Genomic DNA, 24,380 nt, shown 5'->3' on the forward strand with positions numbered 1-24,380 from the left:
TCAACTTGGAATCCGGGGCTTCAAGGAGGACACTGCCCAATACCTCTTTCCATGCCACTAAGGATACAAAGGGACCTTTGTGGTGTCTGGGCTCACAAAAGCATGGTGGGGACTGACTAGCAAGAGTGGCCCTGAGCCTACCAGCCTGGCCTTGGAAGACAGGATGTGGGAAGCAGCCACCAGGCCCCAGCTCTCTGCTCAGCTCTAGGGTTTGGCAAGCTATGATTTTAGCGAGTCTGAAAACCAAAGCTTCAAAACTGTGGGGCTTCTCTTTAGGACACAGGGAAAGCCAGACTGAACCCGTCACATAGCTTCATTCCATGCAGAAGATGCACCAAAAGTCAGCTTGTGTGGCCTCAGTCTCTGAAGGTCAGAGGCGTAACCCCAAAACACCTTTTGTAACATATTAACTGAGAAGATTTTTCCCTTAACCAAATTATGCTATTAGTTTTTGAGTTAAAAAGGTATCCTGATTCCTTCCTATTCTTTGAAGTAAGTATTTTATTCTGTTCATCTAGAACAAACTTTTCCAAATTGCCAGAGGTGCCTGCCTAGTTCCGATTTTCCAGAATTTGTTGACCCGACTGATACCCTCCCTAACTGTAGCACTCGTGGGAGCATAATGTTCACTCAGGTGCCTTATCCCCATCTTCATCTTTCAATATCAAATAGCATTTTTTCAGTCATTCATCAGACTCAATGACAGATGACACATATTTGGCTAACAAGCCAGAGATCTCACCATCATTTTACTTCAAAATTCTTCGAGGAATGGACTGCTGGAGCTACAAAAGGCCTCAAGTTCACAGAGTCACAAAGTCTGAGCCTTCATCCAGACCTGAGCTGTCAGCACAGAGCCAGACACAGGGCTTGAACCCATAAACCGGGAGATTATGACCTGAGCTAGAGTCCGATGCTTAACTGACTGAGCCACCCAGGCGCCCCTACCTCTAGTTTGTTTATAGAGATTAAAACTCAGCAAACTTAAAGAACATTAGATAGCTGGTTGGTGGCAGGCTTAAAATAAGAACCCAGGTCTCCACTTCCTATTGCAAGGTTCTGTCCACTAAATCAGAACTTTCCTTCTAGATGGATGTAGTTGTGTCACAGCAAGCTAAATATATCTGAACAGGCATTCTGTACAAATACCTTCTTATATGTCTTATCTGCATTAACATGGCCACTAAAGTATGTATGGTAGGCAGCTGGGTGTATAACAGGGCAGAGAGAATCCTATCACCCTGATCTGAGGCCGGAAAAAAAAAGCAAACCTGTGCTAGGTTTGCCTGTTTAATATCTAATACATAAAATTCTAAATAAGACCTTAGCCAGGGCATGCCAAGATCAAACACATGGCCACAGAGAATAACTGTGTGATCCGCAGGTTGCCGCCACTGGCTGAGGGAGGAGGGGTGGGGAAGGGGCGGAGGGGCATGTGTCACATTGATTTATGGGTATGGCTATAAATTACATATAGGGCACTCCAGGGGGACATAAACAAAGTCCAAAGAATAGGGAAGAAAGGAAGTGACACAAAGAGTCTTCTTGTCCCCTCCATTTCCAGGGACACACATAGAAAATGCATAATAACAGACGCCAACAGATAGGTAGATGATCCTGGACCCAACATCATTAGGTTCATCTTTCTCATTTCCTCATCCACTGACTTGTCTCTTTCTTCTCTTCTTTGTGTTACTCTTTGTTCCATGCTCTCTTTTTCTCTTCTTTGTACTTCATAGCTGGTTGTATCACTGACTCCTAACTCATCTGGGTGAAGGGAAAACTAGAGATTGACAGATTTGCATCCAGTGTAACACCATGAGAAACTGCAGATAGAGCAAAATGATAGTTCAGCTCATTCAATAACTGAAAATGTCTCAGTGTGAAAAATGTTGTGTATACGTGAAGATGTTCACAAACACGCACACAGACACAAGTATACTCTTCTCAAGAGCCAAGGGCATGCTCATAATAATGCCAAAAAATCTGATGGATGTTAGCCGTAACCATCAAACATTGAATCTTTGGCAAGAGTAAATCAACATCACCTTATGACCAATTTGTACTGGCAAACTCAATAGACTAAGGAAAGGCCAAAGAAATGTTCTTGAAAATGGATTCTCCGTTTGCCAAATCTCATAGAGTGATAGGATTCTTACTGAGTCTACTGGGACTTTTTCCTGGCCCCAGATATTCAGCTGTCAGCATCAAGAATAGATGTGGGCCCCAGTTTTAATTCACAATTTACCATCAATATTTCACACTTTTCTCTCCCGGTGATTTTCTCTTCTGCTTTTTCTGCTTCTCCCTTCCTCCCACCCTCCAGAATAATGAAGGAGGGGTGATTGCACAGCTCCCCAGTGATGTAACATCCTTCAATCAGACAGGACTAAAGCCGGGGGAGGAATACATTGTCAATGTGGTGGCTCTGAAAGAGCAAGCCCGGAGCCCCCCTACCTCGGCCAGCGTCTCTACCGGTGAGTGCCTCCAAACCTTCTTCCTATGCCTATCCATTAGGTCACTCTGGAGAAAGGACTGCAGATCACCCAAGAAGTAGAGAGACAGAGGGTGCCAGGTTTCCTCCCAGAGCTGAAGATGATTTGGGTACCTGGAGATAGAGCTACCCTACCAGATACTTAGCTGAACATCTTCCCTACTGCCAATCCTTGCAAGCACAGAAATCTGGGAGCGTATTCTATGGGGGAAATTTTCTGTTAAGATTTCCAGTGTATTTCTTCTGATCTTAAAGAGGCCTCGTTTGCCACCCCCTAGTATCTTGAGCTTTGGAACCAGCAAGAACTAACTCACTCCTATCTATGGTGAGATCTGGAGAAAGTCATCCAACCCTTCCCAAACTTCCCATCATTTTCTAATGATGAACAACAATACCTCCTTCTTTGAGTTGATGTGAGAATTAAATCAGAAAAAGCACACAAAGCGATTAGCACTTTGTTGATGGCAGGTGAGTGTTCAATACCCAGTGTATACACATGTACTCAGAGAACACGTTTAGGAGTGAGAGCAGGCAGAAACAAATCATCCAAAACCAGGAAGCGTGGGTTGGGTCACTGTTTAAGGTGATGACTTAAGTTGATTATTATTTCATCCCCACAGTTAATCTTATGCAAGATCATTGTCTCTAGATTTGATTCAGTACCTGTGCCATATTTTGCCTTCTTGTTTTCTTAGCTAACAAAGGAAGGCCAACTTTAATACTGTAAATTAACAAATATGATGCATATGCATGTGCCCTTCCCAAGAACTTCTCAAAAGTTACAAATAGCATCTGGTATCATTTTTGGTTCTCATTTTATTGATGGGGGAGCTGAGACTCAAAAGTTAAGCATTTTCCCCTTTTAGTTAACAGAAACTGAGATAGGGGAATACTGGTACAGCTTTATTTTTCATAAACCCACACTGACACCTAAGAAAGCCAGTCATGAGTTTAGGACAAAGGCCAAGTTGGCCAGAAAGAGGAACCACAACACCATGTAATGAGACCACGTTTATGGACTGGTGATTCATACTTTGCTAATTAGATCCAAACTAAATAGCATCAGGTGCTGAGGCTTATGCTCAGTCTAGAAAACATTGGTTTTAAACTATTGTGGCATTAGATTATGTTCCATTAGAGCACTGGGGCTCCATGGCAGTGGCTCAGGGCAAGGACGAAGGGGAGATTTGAGCCTCTGATCACACCCACACCCAGGCCCAACACACCCTCCAACCAAGGCAGCGCCACGTGTTTTGTATTTTGTATAGTCATTTAAGATTTTGTTATTTAAGAGAAAAGAGTATTATTTCCCCAACAAAGGCTTTAAAACTACTGTTCTACTGCAAACATGTTTTAGAAGAAACTACTCCATAGCCACAAAACCTAAAAGTACTCTGTAGAAATTTCTTCAGACACCAGTGACTAGAGATTTTCCACAACTCTATCCCAAAGGTGATGCTGGAACCTGACATTTCATGACATGTGCTCTTCCTCTGGGATGGAAAGTTTCAGGTCCCCCAGTCATTCCTGTGAACTGATATGAAGCAATCATTAGTGGAAAACAAAAGCCTAGACAAAGAAGATGGTTCATAAGAGGGCAGAGAAGAGCATTACAGCTGTAGAAAGTTGTTCCTCCACACTTGGGGAAGATAGTCTAACCCTGCCTCAGTCTTCTACTCAAACCACATTTTTGCAAAATTTGCCATATTTTTTGGCTTGGAAGTTCCCTAAGATTCAAATTCCAGATTTAAAAATCTGTGGTAACGTTAGGCAGATTTTTTTTTTCAATTAAGAAAAATGTCCTAGTTAATAGCTTGGCATTGTGTACCGAGTCATGAAGAAATGGAAAGAAAAATATTTATTCCAGTTTACTTTTTGAGTAGAACATGTGTTTGTTCAGAAATTAGGACTTAATTGAAAGCAAGCTGATACCAACTTGACTGGAATCGAGACACCACTACTAAGTGGCCAACAGAAGGGCAGAATCCAAGAGTGGCTACAGAAGAGATGACTGTCTCCAAACCCTGTCTGCTGTTTTCAGGAAACGATTATTTAATTATTTCCTTCTGCTAAGGTCTGACCTACACCAACCACCCCTGTGAAGTTCTGAGTCCTCATAGACACTCAGACTGGCTTCTCTTCCAGGCAGGCCCTCTGGGGAATGCAAATTATAAGAACTCCTGCAGCTAGAGCCAGATTTGTGCTGCAGATCATACACTAATATGGACAATCCACTCCGATTAGGGTCTTGGAGATTTAAAGAGTTGGAGGACCAAAGCCTTACATGGTCATCAGAGTCTCTGTGACATCTTCTTTTCTTTTTTCTCAAGAAGCTCCAGCTCTTTGAAATGCTTCCCCTTCTTTCACATGGACACAGAGAATATTCACTCATTCCTTTTACTCAACATCCATTTCCTGAGTATCTATGTTTCAGGTTTTAGGCTTTATGCTTATACAGCAGCTAGAAGACCATTTCTCCCATTTCACTATTAAATTAAATTTAAAGGGTCCAAGTTACCTGAAACCATTAAGTTCAGCATGCTGAAAACATCTGGATGTGTTCTGTTAAATCATTATTACCCCAAATATGAAAAACAGAACTTCATTTGAACTCCAAGCCAGGTGGTACAAAATGGCCGGATGATTTTCATTTTGGTGGATGCTAAGCCAAAAATCCTAAGCTGGTTAATAGAGAACAGGACTAGGCTAGACCCAGAAAGAGGGTGGAGTGACCAGGGAAATGTCCTGATTGAGAAGCCCAGAGTCAGACTGAGTCCATCCTGAGGGAGACGCTCCATTTTGGAGACAGTGGGAGGTGGTCCATTGTGGACTGGTTTAAAAAAAACAGTCCTAGTCAAGACTCTCTGGGAACAAGAAAGAAAAACTTTCTTATACTATCTAAAGCAAAAAAGAATATTTACTGGAAGGACAAAGAGTATCTTCTAAAACCCTAGGACCAGAATGCATCTGGGTGTCATAAAAAAATGAGAACCAGAAAATGGAAAGTCAGATTCAGGTTACTCTCTCTGTCTTTCTAGAAGCTCCACACAGTCACTCATTTCTGCTTCTCTATGTATATTTGTTCCTAAAATTCTGCACCAATTCCAGCATGTGTGTGTGTGTGTGTGTGTGTGTGTGTGTGTGTTGAAGATAGAGGTCCCCACACAAAGAAATTCTCTGAGACACCAGATGGCCATCCTACAATTCAACACAATTCTGACACTATCTACCCGGAGACAACAGCAAATTCCATAGGTCCAGGGCTCAGTTCCACAAGACTGCCTTCTACTTCAGATGCCAATTGCTTCAAGTCCAGGTTGTTACCTTTGTTTCTGACCAACTAGCTATCAATCAGGCTCCCACCACCCCCCCTCCTCGGATTTGATTAATTTGCTAGAGCTGCTCACAGAACTCAGGAAATCCATTTGCTGGATTACTTGTTTACTATAGAGGATATTAAAGGACACTAATCAACACCAGATGAAGAGATACACAGGGCAAGGACCTGAAAAATTTGGGGCCCAGCATGGTGCACGTGGAACCATGTGGTTCTGGTTCCCCAACGTGGAAGCTCTCTGAACCTAGTCCCTTTGGGTTTTTATGAAGGCTTCATTACACAGGCAGAAACAGTTGTGGACCAGAGGTCACATGGCTTACTACTCAGGCAGGCAGCCCCTTCCTCGCCTCATTAACATAACAAAAGGCATTATCACTCTCATCACTTAGGAAATTCCAAAGGTTTTTGGAGCTTTGTGTTAGGAAGTGACAATATGCCTCCTAAATATGTGTTTATTATAAATCACCCTCTTCCTTCTCTAACCCCCTCCCCACCTTTTTTGTCTCCCTCTCTAAATCATTCACACATTGATGTGTGAATATGGTAGACAATGGCCACACCAGCCCTGGCTCTCCATGGTCCCAAAGCAGCTAACCAGAGAACCTGAGTCTCTGGTTCCAATTCCAAATCCTTGAAGAACATTAATACTAATATTAATATTAATCAACTCCAGCCAGAGAGGTGTAGTCATATTATAAAAGCAAACATGGAAGCTGGGACTACTCTTTGAGAAGATAATGAGTAATTCAAGAAGGACACATTGGCCTTGCGGAACTACCATGAGGAGTTGAGAACACCATTCTCTATTGTCCTCACTAAGCTCTTTCTTTTTCTATTTCCATTCTACATTCTCTCCCTTTTCTCTACCCCACCACTAATTCAATATGAAGAGGACCCCAAGTGGGTGCTGGAACCATGGACAGTGGGCACCCTAGGAAACCAGCCAGCTTTTCTAGTTCACACTACCCCACAGTGATGTTCCCCTCCGCTGCTCAGTGCCAGAGGCCAGGGCTCAGGAGGGACATACGCTGCTAAATAACCTTGAGGGACTTCCCGTGTGTGAGGTGCCCTCCTAGCTCAGGAATATGCAAGAACAGGTGGGAAAAAATAGCCTACAAGATACTATTCCTAAAGTGAGTTCTTTTTTTTTTTTTCCCAGAGAAGCAAGTTTCCCCAGAAGGCATGTTTTACGTCCACACATACAAAAATGTCTGTTGGGTTGTGGTATGGACTTAGCAACTGGATTGACTGAGTTCTAGGTGTGGCTGAGCAAGCATATCTTTTGGATATTCATGATACCCCCTTTGGCAACTGAGTTGGAAGTCTCAGATGTTTAGATGGGGCTGATGATTTGGTAGATCTTTCCTCAGGGCTCAAAGAAAGAGAAGGGCAGAAAAACATACCAGAAGCACAGTTCTCAGCTCTCTGTCCCATTACCTCCAGAAGGAAGCTGTGCTGGCCTCAAGCAATAGGTACCCTTCCCCTGCCCAAATGAGGAAGTGACAGCACGGAAAAGCCGTAGCCTGGTGAGAGCAAGATTCAGGGGAACTGACTTCCAATGTCACTTCCCCTGTTGCCTCTATGTGTCCTCAGGAAAAAACCATTTCATCTTACTGTGTCCCATTTTCCCCATCTATAAATTGGGATAATAACACCCATCCTCTCTTTGATCAAGTTAACAGAAGGAGGAAAGGAGAGAGCTGATTTCAAACACCCACTTCTCAAACTCTTGTTTCTATTTGATCCTTTTCATTCAGTCATTGATGGGCCAACACAGATCCTGGTTCGAGATGTCTCGGACACCGTGGCCTTCGTGGAGTGGACCCCACCTCGAGCCAAAGTCGACTTCATCCTCTTGAAGTATGGCTTGGTGGGCGGGGAAGGCGGGAAGACCACTTTCCGGCTCCAGCCCCCACTGAGCCAATACTCAGTGCAGGCCCTGCGGCCCGGCTCCCGCTATGAGGTGTGGGTCAGTGCCGTCCGTGGGACCAACGAGAGCCAGTCCACGACCACCCAGTTCACAACAGGTAGGCTTTGGGGGGGTGCGCGCAGGGAGGGAGAGGGAGTTGACCTGGCTGGTGCCATCGTCGCGGCAAGAAGGGTACTGAGGGGGTGAGGTGACATTGCCCGGGCACCATGTGATCACAGAAACTGCAAGAAGGGAGCAAGGTGTGTGTGGGGGGGGGGGGGGGGGGCTCGGCGAAGTTATGTGACAGCACAGAGGGACACAGTGCGCCTGTGCCCAGGAGAACTGGGTGCTTGTCCTGCCTTGGCCACCAGCCAGATCCATGACCTGATCGAAGACTCTTCTCCACGGCTCTCAGGTATCTCCTTTGTAGAATGAAAAGTTTGTCTTGAAAGGACTTACACATCCAGACCGCTGGCCCAAATGGCAATTTTGCGAGTTTAGGAAAGGTGCCCTTCTTCGAGGTCCTTTGCTGCTATTTGCTGGCACTGTGATAATTCTATAAATTCATACTAACTACACAGCACGTTGGCACCCCACGGAGCTGTGCGAAGCCCACCTTGTGTGGACAGCAGCAGACCTTCCTCCTGAGGCTCTGGGACCCATCCTGCCCTTTGCGAGCACTAGCAAGAAGGCGAATGGGAGGCCTGCTCCCACACACAGCAGGCGGGAGGAGGCCCACCTGCCTCGCGGTGATGACCACCCCCCTTCCCATGGCCATCAGGACTCTGAAAGAGCTTCACCCACAGTCCGCAAAGGCCGGACCTCACGGTGACCTGCTCCTGGACTCTCTTGGAGCCCGTCAGGCTGGCCAGCTTGGGGACAAATGGGACAGGCACCATCCGAAGACGGCCTTCCCAGCACTCTCACTGGGTCAACAGGGGCTGGGATCAGATAGTGAGTCTCCCTCTGACCCGGATTCAATCTTGGCATCTCTGCCCTGGAGAGGTCACACATCAAAGAATGTCTCTGCCAACTCCAAGTCGTCCAGGGATCAAAGGAAACTGCTAGCATCTGTAAGATCTGAGAGCCAGCATCTCCCAGCGGGGTAAAGCAGAAGAAGAATGGCTACTTCGAGCATTCTACCTGGGTTGTGGCCTAAGGGCTGTTATGGGATGGGATAAGCCAGCCGAGGGGCTTCGGGGTAGTTCAATAAACAGCACCAGTATCCTTTAGCGGTGTTTAAAATCAGTTGATAAATAAAGCAAAGGATACGACAGATGGAAGCCAAAATATCCCCTAGACTAGAGCCTGCAACTTAGTGTTAGAGCTATAGATGGGCTCGCAAGGTGATGGTCCCTGCGGCCCTGGGCAAGTGCCCCCATGTGGCAGAAGTTGGGAGGACTACTCAGCTTAGGATTTGCGTACAGCATGGAGGAACAAGCCTGATCCCTGGGGGCAGCGGGTTCCCATGAGAGAGGGGAGCAGAAGGGCAGTGCCCAGGTCCTGCTACAAAGTCCACCTTCCCCAGCCTAGGCAAGAGGGAGGCTGGAGTCTTATAATGGGGCTCCGTCTGCACAGAGGGACACCCTGGGAGAGGGCAAAGCCTCCCTGCTAACAGGCAGCAAGTGTGGACATTGAGGACATACAGAAGGCAGGGTTTGATTCCAAGAGAGAGACTTTCTCCCAGCTCCTGTACTCCTGTACCAGACTCCACCCCATCCACGGGATCCCCAGTCCGAGGTTCTACTGAACACATCTTGGGATCCCCAGGGACTGAATATACACCTAAAAAAAGGAACTAAATTCTGCCCATTTCTCTCTTCTTCTTCTCCTTCACTTAATCCACACTGATCAGGGCTCGGCATGACCTTACTCCATGTCCCTTCCTGATGAATTCAAGGTCAGCCCCCCTCTCCCACCCCTCCCACCTGCCTGCTGCCCTGCTCTGGTGGCGGGATCTCCTGGGGGCCGCGAGGCCTGCCTTCCGTTCTGAATTTCAAGACCGTTTTTTGTTTGAAAAGTGGTTTCCTTGTGCTTTGCTCAGATAAGGAGTCTGAAGAGGCAGAAAAGGAGAAGGGCGCTCTCAAGCAGCATGATGAAAGGCAAATTCTTGATGCTTAGGTCGACAAGATGGAAGCAGGGTTGGCTGGTGGCCCAGGAAAATTCCAATCGAGACAATTACATTCTGCCTCCTCGGAGCTCCCCGAGTTTCAGCTCTGTTTCCGGTCGCCCGGCGGATTGGCAGCTGTTAGGAGGCTGCCTCCTCGCCTGCACCCCCGGCCTGCTTCCCCTCCGCTCTGGGGGTGAGGGGCACGTGGGGGTGGGGACATGCCAGCAGCTTCCGCTCAAGCTCTCCCGGCCCGGGGCTGCCTGCGGAATGCATGCGGAGAGGGTGCCCAGACCCTCGCGGCAGGGCCCTCAGTCATTTCGGAGCGCCGCTTAAATTCAAATTAGCCAAAGTGCTTTTCCAGGTGACGTCTCCGGCACTAGGAGCGCACTAATTGCACAAGCAATTAAAGCAGAGATTTGTTTCCTGCACAGGGAGCATGATAGTTGCCTGGGTCTTAGAACTGCTCCCCAAAAGGAAAGAGCCGTGATGGAAACACACTAGGCCAGTGGTTAGAGAGCAGCCAACTCCAGGATGCCCCGGCCCTTGGTGGCTCTGGTTTCAGTTGCCCTCATGGGGGACATCCTGGGACTCTTTCTGTCCACAGGAGAGGCGTCCTCTCTGAGCACATCCCTCAGGACGCCAAACTTGGCCTCCAGGGCATTCCGCTAAGCAGAGACTGCCGCTTTGAATGCCCCAAGCCTCTCTTGAATGCTGTTATGCATTGAACTGTGTCCCCAGAAAGATGTCGAAGTCTTACCCCTCAGTACCTGTATATATGTGACCTTGTTGGGAAATAAGGCATTTGCTGATGACCAGATTAAATGAGGTCGTTGGGGCCAACCCGAATCCAATATGACCGTGTCCTTATAAAAAGGGGAAATTTGGACACAGAGGCAGACACATACCCAGAGAGAGCACCAGGTGAAGATACATGACAGAGATTGGGGTGATTCTTCTACAAGCCCAAGGGACACCTCAGATTGACAGCGAGCAGAGACAGGCCTAGAACAGATTCTCCCCTACAGCCCTCAGAAGGAAGCCACCCTTCCAACATCCTGATCTTGAACTTCCAGTCTGTGAGACAACACATTTCTGGTGTTTGAGCCCCCCAGTCTGCGGCAATGCCAAAAACGACTACAGAGGCCCACGTCACAACAGTCGGAGACCCGACCTGCTCAGCAGCGATTCTGCGGGGATCCTCTCACATGCAGGTGCAGCCTGGATGGCATTCGCCACCCCAGCAGAGACCAGCTGCCTTCAGTCAAAGCTACTTTTCCCTCTACCACCTCGCCTCAAGCGCCCTCACAGCCCCACGGTCGAAACTTCTGACAAGACTTTTCAAAAGGCTTTGAGGTGGCAGACGAGACCAAAAACGGAACTTTCAGTCACTTCACATGTGCCTATTGAACACCTAGCAGGTGCCAAGCACTGTTCTAGGCACTGAGGCTACAGAATAAACAAGACAGATAAGAACCCAGTTCACATGAGGTACATTCCAGCGGGGGAAGAGGAGAAGAAACACACAGGATCCTTCAAGCAGAAGAATTTTGCTGAGAAGCAAAATGGATGCTACAGAGGAAGGGCCACATTGGATTGAGTGGTTCAGAAATGCCTCATTGAGGGAGTGGAGTTTTAACCAAGACCTAAGTGACCTAAGCCATGTGTGGATCCAGGGAAGAGCATGCCAGTCAAAAGTAGCAGGCAGTGCAAAGGCCCTGAGGTGGGAGTAAGTTTGATGTGTTTCAGGAGCAGAAAAAACGTCAGCACAACTGGAGCACAGGCAATTAGGGTAGAAGTGATGCAAGATGATGTCTGAGAAGCACAGAGCCCTGCGGGATGATTAGGAGTTTGTAATAGGAAGCAACAGGCAATTTTTCAGCAGGAGAAAGGCGTGAGCTAATTTTATGTTTTAGGGACTAGATGTCCACAGCCCCCAAGCCCCTCAACAGGGCCACCCTGGACACCTGCCTTTGCCTTCCCCTGGCTTGCTGACCTGTTGCAGATACCAGACCAGCTCGTACCTACAGGGGAGCCCTTGAGTTGTCCCCCCTAGAGAGAGATCGGGCTTCAAGACCCAGGGGAGCAAACCATTTCATTCCACCCCATTCCTAAGACCCCCTCCTGTTGCGGGGTGGACTAGGGAGACTTCAGGCCCTGAAGCCTTGACCCAGCCCGTCCAAAAGCTGTCGCTGCCAGGGGCTCTTGGTCTCGCCATGAGAAAGGATTCAAGGACAGACACAACACAGCGGATGAGCAGTACAAGCAGGAAAGTTTATTTATTTATTTTTTAATATGAAATTTATTGTCAAATTGGTTTCCATACACCACCCAGTGCTCATCCCCAAAGGTGCCCTCCTCAATACCCACCACCCACACTCCCCTCCCTCCCACCCTCCATCAACCCTCCGTTTGTTCTCAGTTTTTAAGAGTCTCTTATGTTTTGGCTCCCTCCCTCTTTTTCCTTCCCCTCCCCCTTGCTCTCCTGGTAAGTTTCTCAGGATCCACATAAGAGTGAAAACATATGGTATCTGTCTTTCTCTGCATGACTTATTTCACTTAGCATAACACTCTCCATTTCCATCCATGTTGCTACAAAAGGCCATATTTCATTCTTTCTCATTGCCATGTAGTATTCCATTGTGTATAGACAGCATGGTATTGGCACAAAAACAGACACATAGACCAATGGAATAGAATAGAGACTCCAGAATTAGACCCACAAAAGTATGGCCAACTAATCTTTGACAAAGCAGGAAAGAATATCCAATGGAGAAAAAACAGTCTCTTTAGCAAATGGTGCTGGGAGAACTGGACAGCAACATGCAGAAGAATGAAACTAGACCACTTTCTTACACCAGTCACAAAAATAATCTCAAAATGGATGAAGGAAAGTTTATTAAAGCAAAAGTACACTCTCTAGATGTGAGAGCAGGAGAGCTCAAGGGAGAGCTGTGCCCACTGGGGCTTGGGTTTCCGTCTTTTATTGACAGTTGTTAACAAGGGAATGGAATATTCATTACTTGAGGCAGGGATTTCTTGGAAGCAGGGTGGTGTCTTCAGGAATGTGGGTTATATGCACTTTTTCTTCCTTATTTGGTCAGGGGTTTCCTGTCATGGCACCCTTAGGAAAAGATTTGAGTATGGCAATGTAGTATAATGAAGGAATAACGTGAACTTTGGCCTACTTTGTCAGCCATCTTGAGCCTGTCTGGTTTAATTCCCTTTCTTGTGGTTCAGGTCAGGGCAGCCTCTGACTTTCTCCCAGTTGGCCATGACTTCCCCTTTGCTGGCCTCCAAGCATCCTGTAAGAACCTAACTAACTGCCTACTACAACATTCTCAAGCCCTTATTCCCAGAATTGACCTCTTTTGGCATCGCTGATGTGGAAAGTGTCTGGTTCCTTCAGGGAAAACACTGCCCCCTATCCACAGTGCATAGGTTCTAAGGCCAAAAAATTCCAGAAAATAAAAAGCATAGTTTTCAAGGTCTGGGATTTTTAGTCGTGAAGAGCAGTAGGTAAGTATAGGACTCAACCTGACCTCTAACTTCTCTTTGCTCCGGGTCCATTCAGGCCTTACACCCCACACCCGGTTGGGTCCTTTATCGCAGCCTCTGCTCCTGCGTGAGATTTCGGGGCACAGGATCCAGCATGTTCTTCCCATATGCCCCTCTCTCCAAGCTCCTCTCTCCATCCCAAGGCTAGAGAAATAACACACCCAGCATGTCAAGAACGCACAGAATCCAGCATGCCAGCTCCACATTGAGTAAGGAAACATTCCTCAGAAAAAATAAGCTGCAGAGACATAAATCTGCTAAAAGATTCACCTAATTTACATCACTAAACAGAACACTTCTCACTCTGGAGCAGCTGCACTCAGATTGATTCACAGCGCTCTGTCTTCCCCAAGAACAATTGGTATATACTTGCCTGGCATTTGCAAATTAGAAGTCTGCTGGAGGTTTTCTCAGAACAAAGAGCTGGTCCACTTCAAAGTGAAATTCAAGTCTCAAAGACAAGACTTATTGAGAACTTTTTAAAGGGGCAGTTTTCATGACCTCTTACCCTGCAAGTTGTTTGTGTTGTTTCTGCCTAAATTAGCCTGAGGAGATGACCAGTCTCCCGGGAGAGAGAATCAGCCGCCTAGGATTGTGGGAGAGATTGTGTGCTGGTGGTCTCCCTTTGCAGAGGAGTCTTTGGAACTCCAGAGAGCAAGCATTGGGGGCGCCATGTTGTTGGAACTCAGGACGAACTTCAGAGGCAACAGGAGGTCCTCCCAGGGTTTAGGCACCTGTTTTTGCACCAGGTACCATGCTACGCATGTCACATGCACTGTCCTATCTGTAGGACAACTTGAAATATTGGTGTTATTAGCCCATTTTACAGATGTGGCCATTAAGGCCCAGTGACACCTCACATGACCAAAGACTTAACTATGGTAGAGCTGGGCTCAGAGGCCTAACCCCAAATCCTATATTCTTTCCACTACATGACACCCCCTAGGTGTATACTTAATTTCCTACAAACCTTTCATCAGTATCTACGCAGGTAAACCCAGGGAAGACAGCTTATACTTCAAAGTCTTGCAATCAACTGTCTCCTTTGAGCTTGGTGGCCAAATTTGCTATTACTCTATTCTGTCATAATCACTTGGAAGCCATCTCTGATTTTTTTTCCTCCTGCGGTTTTTCCCTCACTTAGTGTGTCAAGCTTATGATAACTGGTTCATTTTTAAATTTCTAATAATTTTTTTAACGTTTATTTATTTTTGAGACAGAGAGAGACGGATGGCTTGGTCGGTTAAGTGTCCGACTTCGGCTCAGGTCATGATCTCACAGTCCGTGAGTTCGAGCCCCGCATCGGGCTCTGTGCTGACAGCTCAGAGCCTGGAGCCCGTTTCAGATTCTGTGTCTCCCTCTCTCTCTGCCCCTCCCCTGTTCATGCTCTGTCTCTCTCTGTCTCAAAAATAAATTTCTAGAATACCACTACCACCATTCAGGAAATATTCTAGAACATTCCCTGAATGGAAATGAGGCAAGCGTAAAGTGTGTTGATATCTAACTCCCAAGTACAATTCTCCAAACTGCCCATAGAATCTGCTGTGGCTCACCTGGCAGGCCAAAAGCTCAAGACCAGCCCTGGGGTTGACTCAAACCGTGAAGCAGAGGGTCAGGAGCTACGGGCTCTCGCCCCAAAGCGTGTTAAAGTTCGAGATGCGTGACAAACGCAAATTTTGGTGATGTCTGACTCTTTTTAGAGATTGACGCCCCCAAGAACCTGCGGGTTGGCTCCCACACGGCCACCAGCCTTGATCTGGAGTGGGACAACAGTGAAGCAGAGGTCCAGGAGTACAAGGTCGTATACAGCACCCTCGCGGGTGAGCAGTACCACGAGATGCTGGTCCCCAAGAGTATCGGTCCAACCACCAGAGCCACCCTCACAGGTGAGTACACCCTGGCTCTGGGGGCACATCGGTTCCTAACGCCACACCCTCATGGCTCTCCTCCCAGTGCACCCAGCTCCACCCTGCCATCCTCAGATCCCACTCATTTACTCTCTCAAGTCCCTGTCACACATCTCCTGCCCTCCATTGTCTTCTGTCACTTGGCCAAATCTACTACAAGTCTCGTACAGACCACCGCAGGTAGCCTTCACACGTTCTCTCCTGACCTCTTCACGTGGCCCACATGCCCTGCCTGGTTTCCCCACAGTCTTCTCCTGTCTCCTCGCCCTCCCATGTGCCCTGGTGCTCCCTGTGCTCCAGGACCACAGGTCTGCGTCCGACAGTTCCTCAAACACCTTTTCCCTGCTGCCACAGGGCTTGGGACATGCTGTTCCCACCATCTGTCAGGCTCTCCCACCATCCTCTTCACCCGGTTATGTATGCCTCCCTTTTACCTCTTGGTTCACTTGTCACTTCCTGGGGAGCCTGCATGGTCCCCAGGTGAGATCAGGTTATCCAGTCCTGCTGCCTCCTCTCACTGGTGACCACTATCCTCACAGTGCTGCTCAGGTTATCATTATATCCTGTGGGTGTCATTATTCTGTTGTTGGTCTCCACCCTGGATCTAAAGCTCTGTGAATGGGGACCAACTGGGTTTTGCTCACTATTGACTCCAGCAAAGTGTCTAAGTCCAAGGTAAGTGACGGATAGATGGAAGGAAGGAAGGAAGGAAGGAAGGAAGGAAGGAAGGAAGGAAGAAGAAAAAGGAGGGAGGAAGGGAAGGGAAGGAAGGAAGGAAGGAAGGAAGGAAGGAAGGAAGGAAGGAAGGGAAGAAAGAAAAGAGCTAACATTCACTATGACTGGGGCATAGAGTGCAAGAGACCAGTTCGAGACGGGGAGAGTGTAGTCATGCTATACACCCCATAAAGAGTTTGAGTTTATTCTTGAGGGCAATGGGGAGTCATGGAGGGATTTTAAATAAGGTGATACAATGACTACATAGATGTAGCTGCTGTGTGGACAGTGGGTGGGAGGAGGGCAAGGCCAGAGGCAGAGACTGGTCAGGGAGCTATGCCGCAATCAGAGGGCGAGAGGATGACAGTGTGGACTAAGTCAGCACCCTAGATCACCATGACACTTGGCTGGGGAGCACTCCCTGTCCCCCTGGGGATGTGGGCCGTAGCCAGTGCTCCTCCCGGGACCTTAGACACACCCATCCAGGAAAACCTGCCCACTGGACTGCACTGAAAGGTAGATGACTGGAAATGTGGGGCATGGTTTTCAGGTGAAGGAGACTGTGCAAAGCGGCCACCCAGGGGCTACCAGTGAGCTCACCGAGACTTTATTTAACTTGTGTCTTGGCTTCCTGCAAAAGCACTTGCCATCTTAGTAGATAAGGGATACATAGCAAAGAGTGCATACAGTAAACAAGGGCAGTATAATCAAAGCTGTTTTCCTCCCGAACCGAAATCCCAGACCGCCTTGCAAAATGAGGCCAGTTAAAGTAAATATAATAAATGCTTTTTCCAGACAGACGCACTCCTCAAAGCACAGCAAGGAGATGGAAAGATCTGCTGACCAAGCAGGTTAATGGGGGTGAATTAAACATAGCAGGAACACGCCAGCTGGTGTAAAGGCCTCCACAGAGAGAAGGAGACATTCACAAAGATTAAGCAAAACAAAAAAACTGAAATGATGCAGGAGGGAACTGAGTCCAAGTGCAGCACCCCCTCCCTTGCCTAGAGCCGCAGGCTGATTTGGCAATTAGCAATTTACAAAAACGATGGCTAGTTGTTCAGATGGAGGATACGCCATAAAATCCTGAGAGAGATAGAGAGGCATCCAGTCATGTCCTAGTTATTATTTCCCAGGCCTGGGAAAGAAGATTCTACATTCATTGATCATCTATCCTATTCCAGGCAACTCCCCATAGTTATAGCTTATTTACTCTTCACCATAACCTCGTGACAGATGTCACCATCCCCATTTTCTGGATGAGGAAACTGAGGCCCAGAGAGTCTGGAAACTTGCCCACGCTCGCAGAGCTCCCAAGAGGCACAGCTGTGGCTCCAAGGCAGCTCTTCTGACACTTGTCAAAAGCCTTCCATCTCATAGCTGCTTGTACTAAAGAACTTAAAAGTAAAGGACAGTCAAAATGTAAATGCTGTAGACTTATAAGGAACGGAGAAATTATTATTGAGGAGTGGGCTTAGCGAGGTCCATTTTTTGGTTGGAGTCGAGCTTATGAAATAAAACTGTAAATATATATTCCACGTAATTATCCCAGGGAGCTTGCTGCTGGGGAGATTTATAAAAGCAAATAGCTTTATGTGATTTAAGAAGGAATTATAGGCATGTAAGGAAATCAAGTATGTCTGTACTTGCTGAGATGCAAATTACAAGGGTTGTTGGCTCTCTTCCTGTGGTATCTGGGGGAAGAGAAGGACGGACTTGAAAGGAGGGAAGGCAAAATGAGGCAGAAGTTTGATCCCAGCTCTAGATACTTGTGTTTTTTCCCTCACCCCCCAACTTGGACACTAAAAAGGAAAGTTTTTCAGCCTCCAAGGCCTGAGTTTTGTTTTGTTTTGTTTTCTCATTCCAAACAAGTTGTTTATTTGCACGTATAAAGCATGACCCTGGCCACAGGTGGGAAGGGCATTTCGGGCTCACCTGAGGCAATTCCTCCCTGGCCAGAAAGAGAAGGTAGAAACTTCCAACTCTGCACATCCCCACATGTCCTACCTTCTAGTCAAGAACAACTGCGGAGCACATAGTCACAGAGAACGGATGGAGGGGAGGTGGGCAAAATGGGTGAAAATGGTCAAAGATACAAACTTCTAGCTATAAAATAAGTAAGTCATGGGGATGACTGTAGTTAATAAACTCTGTCATATATTTGAAAGCTGCTAAGAAAGTAGATCTTAAAAATTCTCATCACTAGAAAAAAAATTATAACTATTCGTGGTGATGGATGTTAACTAGACTTACCGTGGTTATCAGTTCGTATGCCAATATCGAATTGTTATGTTGTACACCTGAAACTAATAGAATGTCATATGTCAATTATATCTCCATTTTTAAAAAAGACCCCGAAGGGGTGCCTGAGTGGCTCAGTCACTTGAGCATCTGACTCTTGATTTTCATTCAGGTCATGATCTCATGGTCAAGAGATTGAGCCCCGCCCGCATTGGGCTCCGTGCTGAGCGTGGAGCCTGCTTAAGATTCTCTCTCTCCTTCTTCCTCTGCGCTTCCCACACTCCCTCTCTCATTAAAATAATTTAAAAAGTAAAAATAAAAATAAATACAAAAGAGAAAGAAAAAAATCATAATGGAGACTCTTAGCACAAGGTCCCTTTGCCTCTTGCCCCAGGTTTATTTGAATGCTTTGTTCTGTGGAACATGTTAGGAGCCAGGACTTTGGATCCTGCATCCAGGCACGACCACTTCCAGTGTGATTTGGGACAACTGACTTAATCTGCCTAAGCCTCTGTTTTGTCTTCTGTAAAACGGGAATAACATTGCTTACGTCACTGTGCCATGATGAGGCTTTAATGAGATCATATATTTAATGAATGTAAAGTAGTATTTTTAACATAGCAAACTCCATATGTGGATGATGATGGTGAGAGATGAGGGGGGCAGGGGGAGGAGCGGGAGGAGGTCAGTGAGCTAACGGTTTAGGACTTCCTGTAATGGGCGTGGCACAGAGCGGAGACCATGCTTCTCACAGTGTGGTGTGGGCACCAGCCACAAGTCGTCACCCCAGGAGCTTTTACAGCCCTCTCCCCCCGCCACCACATCTACCAAATCAGCATCTGTGTTCTAGAAGACCCCCAGGTGACTTGTGAGAGGTGCTCATTCAGAGCATGGCTTCTGAAGTTGCCCGCTTTGGTTTGAGACTGACTTCAGGGATGTGCATTTGGGGCAAATTTCTTCAATTTCCCAGGCTTCAGTTCCCTGGTCTGAAGGACATCACATCTTTCTCGCGGGGTTGTTGGGAGGGTTAAATGAGATCATATATATCCGCGTATACAAGCACCTGGGATGGAGACGGGCTCATAGTGAACATTCAACAGCCATTCGATCTGGTATGGTTTTTAATCCCCACAAAGCTCAGACTGGGTGCACAGTAGCCTGGCCTCTCTCCCCAGTACAAGTTCACACCCCCGTTCTTCTCACGGCTGACTCTAAGCCCTGACGTCCCGTGGCATCTGTGTTTGCTATTCCCTGCTGAAGCCCTCGTCTTCACAGCCACCGATCACCCCTGCGCTGTGGGACACAGGCCCTGGCTGACTCTCTGGGCCTCTGAGTCACGCAGAGGGCTCGCGGCAAGCGGCCCCTGGCAGAGCCTTCCCCCACACATGCCTCTCCCTTTGCAACACAGAGGCCAGGCCCGGGCACAAAATGCCAGACATTTCTTTTCCATTATTCTCCACAGGCAATGCCCAGTGAATTCCCTCTGGAGTATGAACTTGTTTCTGAACAACAGACTCAGTGTCTGCAATGATTTTTTTCCTCTGCTCTGGTGGTTTCTGTGTCCTTAATGATCAGTTTTTTAGGCTCAGCCTCTCAGCCGGGATGATGTGTGCTTGGCCTGTGTACCATACCTGGAGTCCCAAAGGGGTGCTGACAGTTATGTATTTCACAGGCGCATCAAGGTACCTCTCGGTTAGACAGGCAGCACTTACCAAGGACGCGCACCACTGTTTTCTGGGCAGCAATGAGAAACCATAAACCCTAAAGAAAACTCTGGAAGGAGGAAGGGAAGACAGAAAATGTGGGAGACGGCGGGAAAAGAAGGAGATTCTCATTCCTTGACTGGAATTCGGTCACAAAACCCTGCCTCCACCCAATGCAAATGATAAACACCGCTCTGTGTCTGAGGTGACTCCTCTATATCTGTCATCAGAGGCCTGTGGCTGCAGGGTTTTGCCAGGAAGGGAGAGGGGTTCGTCCTCAGCCGTCCACACTCTTCTGCCTGGTGCTCCCGCATGAACAGGAGCCCACACTTGAGGAGCCCCGTGGCCAAGAGAAAGGTTAAAGGAGCTGGCCCCTATGGCCCTGTGAGCGCTGGGCTCAAACCCAGGCCCCCAGAGCCAGTTCATCACAGCCCTGAGCAACTCTACCCCCAGGCCACACGCTGCTAACCAGAAAAATCAGCACCCGGGCTTAGGAAACCCAGGGCCTTGAAGATTCCTACAGACATCACGGTACGACACAAGATTGCAAGGAGACAAAGACCTACAGCTGCCACACACGATACATTCACTCACGCACAAGGCTGACGTCACGACTTGGGTCTGGGAGTTGCCACCTTGGAGGCCGCTGGTTTCTGGGGGCTTGGAACAGACGCCTCTCCCCAAACCCACATTTTCCTCCCCAGGCTCCCACGGGGTCTGGTGGTGAGAGGGTGGGCTCCCGAAGGTGCAGAGGTCCGTGTGTATGTCCACAGGAGGATTTTCCGTGAAGAAACCCGAGACTCCCTGAGAAGTCCAGCTGGCAAAACAGTGCTGACCAAGGCACTTGATGTTCACTTCACCCTGTCTGCACTCCCTGATGTGCCAGGGCACAAACACCAGACCCAGGGCCAGACCTTCAATGCCAGGCAGGCTCTTCTGAGGAGGAGTTGGGCAATAGGCCTGTGGCCCAGGCCAGATGGTTCTCAGCCTCCTTCAGGTGAAGTCACAGCGACCCCAAGTGGCCACTCTGGTAAGGCACCCTCTGAACAAGGTGCTGCCAGGGGGGCCAGAAAGTGGGGAGTGGGCTGTAGAGACCCACATGGAGGAGAGGGGGGAATGGCCAGAAGCTTCCACAGCTTTCCTCCTCACAGAGCTGGCACATAAGGGCGTCTGTGCCCTTATTTGTGTTAAAGGACTGGGGCAAAGGAACCAGGAGAAAGCCAGGTGGGAACTTTTCGTCTTCTGCTTTGGCTTCTTCAGCAGGGAGCGCCTATTTACAGTAAAGACGCAGAGATACGATGTTCCTGCAGGACAGGGGGTGATGGGCCATGTTTATCATTAATCTCACTGGCAACAAGAGAGCTGCATTCTAGAATATTCGTTAGTATTATTATTTTTTAATATAGGTTTGCAGGGTCATACTTTCCCTTAAAGTCAGCATGGGATTGACTGCTTCTCTTGATGCTTGAACGTCGTCCACACTCAAAAAATTGGTAGATGTCCTCCAAAACCTGATTCATTCAGGGAACCCTGGAGAAGCATCCACCGTAACCCAAGATGATAAGGATGGGGAGCCTGGGAGCTTAGACCTCCATGACAGTAAAAAGTAGATGTTGCCCATCTGCTGTGATTTCAGAGGTTCCCGGGAGATCCTCTGTCTCTCTCCAATTATTTCCCATCTATAAATCTCTAGTACCCAAATTCCACTGTTGGAACTCTTCCTTATGAGGGGCCCTCCATTAGATCCCTGGTTTTCGTGAGTTATTTTACCAGATCGGCTGTTGCCTGTGTTATTCGTTCTGCCCGCAATGCCCTTTCTCGGCCCAGATACCTCGGATCCTTCAAAACCCAGTTCAGATATGCCCTCATAAGTCTTTCCAGCATTCCTGTCACCCTTGCTATGCTGCTTGCATGCATCACATATTTCTTCCACTATGCTACATTCTGAATTAAAATATAAAAAGTCAAGAGGCACCTGGGTGGGTCAGTCAGTTAAGCACTTGACTCATGATTTCGGCTCAGATCATAATCTCACGGTCATGGGATCCAGCCCCACGTAGGGCTCTACAGTGACAGCACAGAATCTGCTTGGAATTCTCTCTCTCTCTCTCTCTCTCTCTCTCTCCCTCTCTCTCTTCCCCTCCCTTGCTTACATGTGTGCATTCTTTCTCTCTCTCTTCCTTTCTCAAAATAAATTAAAAACACATTTAAAAAACTTTAAAATATAAAAAAAAGTCAAATCCCTTAACTCAAGACCTAAGGGTCTAGTGAGGAGACCAACATGAAAACTAACAGTAACAACATAATAACATCATTGTTGTAAAAACTGAGAGATGGTCTGCAAACTCCTTGGGCACAGGGTCCTCAATCTGCCCCTCCCTTTCAGAGCAGGTGTCCTGTGAATGCACTAGGGCCAACCAAATCCCTCACCCAGTTTGGTAGACTTGAGCTTCACAGTACTCAGGAGATGAGACCAGGGATTTAGAGATGGAAAGGGTCCCCATTTCTATGGATCTGCCTGAACCCGACCAAGCCTGCAGATCCCAGATGTCATTCATGGTTTTGCTGGTAAGAGGTAGCAATCTCAGCTTCTTGGGTCTGCTTCTCCCCATGACTTCCCTCCTAGCAGCAGGAGGCTGGAAGAATAGGTTTCCTAAACAGAGGGAAGTGAGTCATTCTACGTTCATCACCCACGGCCCTTGTGCTGCAGGGGACAATGTGCTCATTCCTCTCGCTCTTCAGCCCTAATTAATCTCTTCCTGCTCGCGTGCCCCATCCTGCCCACCAGAGAATTCCATATCCCCTTCCCTCGACCTTTCCTAATCTTGGCTAGCTTTCAAGGTTCAACTCAAGTCCCTCTTCTAGAAAGCTTCCCTTGGTCACTACAGGCATGCTGATCCTGTCCGCCCTCTGAAATGGTTTCCTTAGTTAGCAAGCCCACGGTGTAGTGCCCAATTACTGAAATTCCAATCAGCTAGTCCACTCCTCTGGAGGATAGGGACCCTCCTCTCATAGGGACAGGGACCATGCTAGGACATGGCAGGAAAAAACAAAGGACTTGAGTTCCAAAGCCAGTTTTATTGTATATTAGCTTTATGACCTTAGTCAAGGAATGGACTTCTCGGAGCCTCTTTTTGCTCATCAGTAATGCCTTCCCAGCAGAGCCGCAGGGGGATTAAGTGAGGTAACAGGTACAAATCTCTCAGAACCTACAGCTAGTAGGAGTACTCTTGACCATCAGACCCTCAAAAAACTTGCCTTAATTTTTAGGCCTCATTTCTTCCCTCCCTTTCTTTTTCATTGTTCTTCTAGATTCTCCACTGCATGAAGCTCAGTGCTTAATGTATTGTGGGTGCTCAATAAATACTTTCCTCCTTCAGTACGGATTTCTTTTATATCACTGAGGGCAAGGGTGATGTCCATTCGGCTCACCCTGATATCCCCAGTACCCAACCCTGTGCCTGGCACAGAGGAGGCCCTCAATAATGTTTGGTGAGTGAATGAACTTCATGCCTTTGGGAGTTCAGCGAAGAATGGGTATGCAGTGAAAGAGTTGAGAAAAGCATCAACCTCCAAGCCAAACAAAGGCATGGAGAGTGGTGGTTTCCCATGGGATGAATTTTCTGAGCTGTTGTGAAGAAAAGGGAACAGAGCCATTCAAATGCCACCATTTTCAGGAGGTGGATGGAAAGATAAAGAGAGCATTGATAGAGAGCAATGGGGTCTTTAAAAAGTGAGAAATCCCTAGGAGTCCGCAGAGTCCTGATGTGTAAGTGTGCTGGATATGCCTCGGATACACATTTTCTTTTCCAGCAGAACTGTATTTTACCTGCTGGCAAAGAGCAACAATTCACTTGTAGCACAGGAAGAAAGCTGCAGAAAATCAAAAGAAAGCAGCAGGCAGGAACCTACAAACGAGTCCCACTTTCCCATCCCCTAGACAGAAAGCCTGGGACGAGAGTACTTTAAATTCTGCTCTGCAGTTTTTCTGGGAAAAGACGATTCCGTTGTAAATTATTGAACATTTCATTTAAGCTTCATAAATAAGAAACTCAGATGAAAACGTTACATGTTAGATCCGTTCGGCAACATGTAATTTCTGTCTGACTCCCTCGATCTGTCACCCTTCATCTACGTCAGAGAATTTCTACTTCATTATAGGCAATTGAAGGTTTCAATCAGATGCCTAAGAAAAGTAGTTTATGTTCCAAAGGTAACCTAATTTCTGCAACCAAGGATGTACCTGGGACTCGCCGAACATATTGACGGAGATAGATGTGTGCTTCCAACGTTTCCGGGGGCGTCGCAATCACCCACTCAATCTAGCAGCAGATACTCCTCCCAGCCAGGGGCCAGCTCCTCGCTGACAGCTGGACTTCCAGAATCACTTGTTTCATCAGAGCTAACAGG

General features: G+C 47.5%; 1 protein-coding gene across 2 annotated transcripts in view; it reads left to right on the top strand.

The window, feature by feature from the left end:
• TNR (tenascin R) overlaps positions 1-24,380 on the top strand; it is a 405,370-nt gene that overhangs the window by 335,373 nt on the left and 45,617 nt on the right. For both annotated transcript variants that reach the window (XM_027074262.2, XM_027074263.2), the window contains 3 exons: positions 2,327-2,477; positions 7,589-7,858; positions 15,106-15,291. In XM_027074262.2, the coding sequence (XP_026930063.1) occupies positions 2,327-2,477; positions 7,589-7,858; positions 15,106-15,291 (607 nt within the window). The remainder of the gene's footprint in view (positions 1-2,326; positions 2,478-7,588; positions 7,859-15,105; positions 15,292-24,380) is intronic.

This window comes from Acinonyx jubatus, chromosome E4, assembly GCF_027475565.1.
Source record: "Acinonyx jubatus isolate Ajub_Pintada_27869175 chromosome E4, VMU_Ajub_asm_v1.0, whole genome shotgun sequence".
In the NCBI taxonomy this organism is placed as follows: domain Eukaryota; kingdom Metazoa; phylum Chordata; class Mammalia; order Carnivora; family Felidae; genus Acinonyx; species Acinonyx jubatus.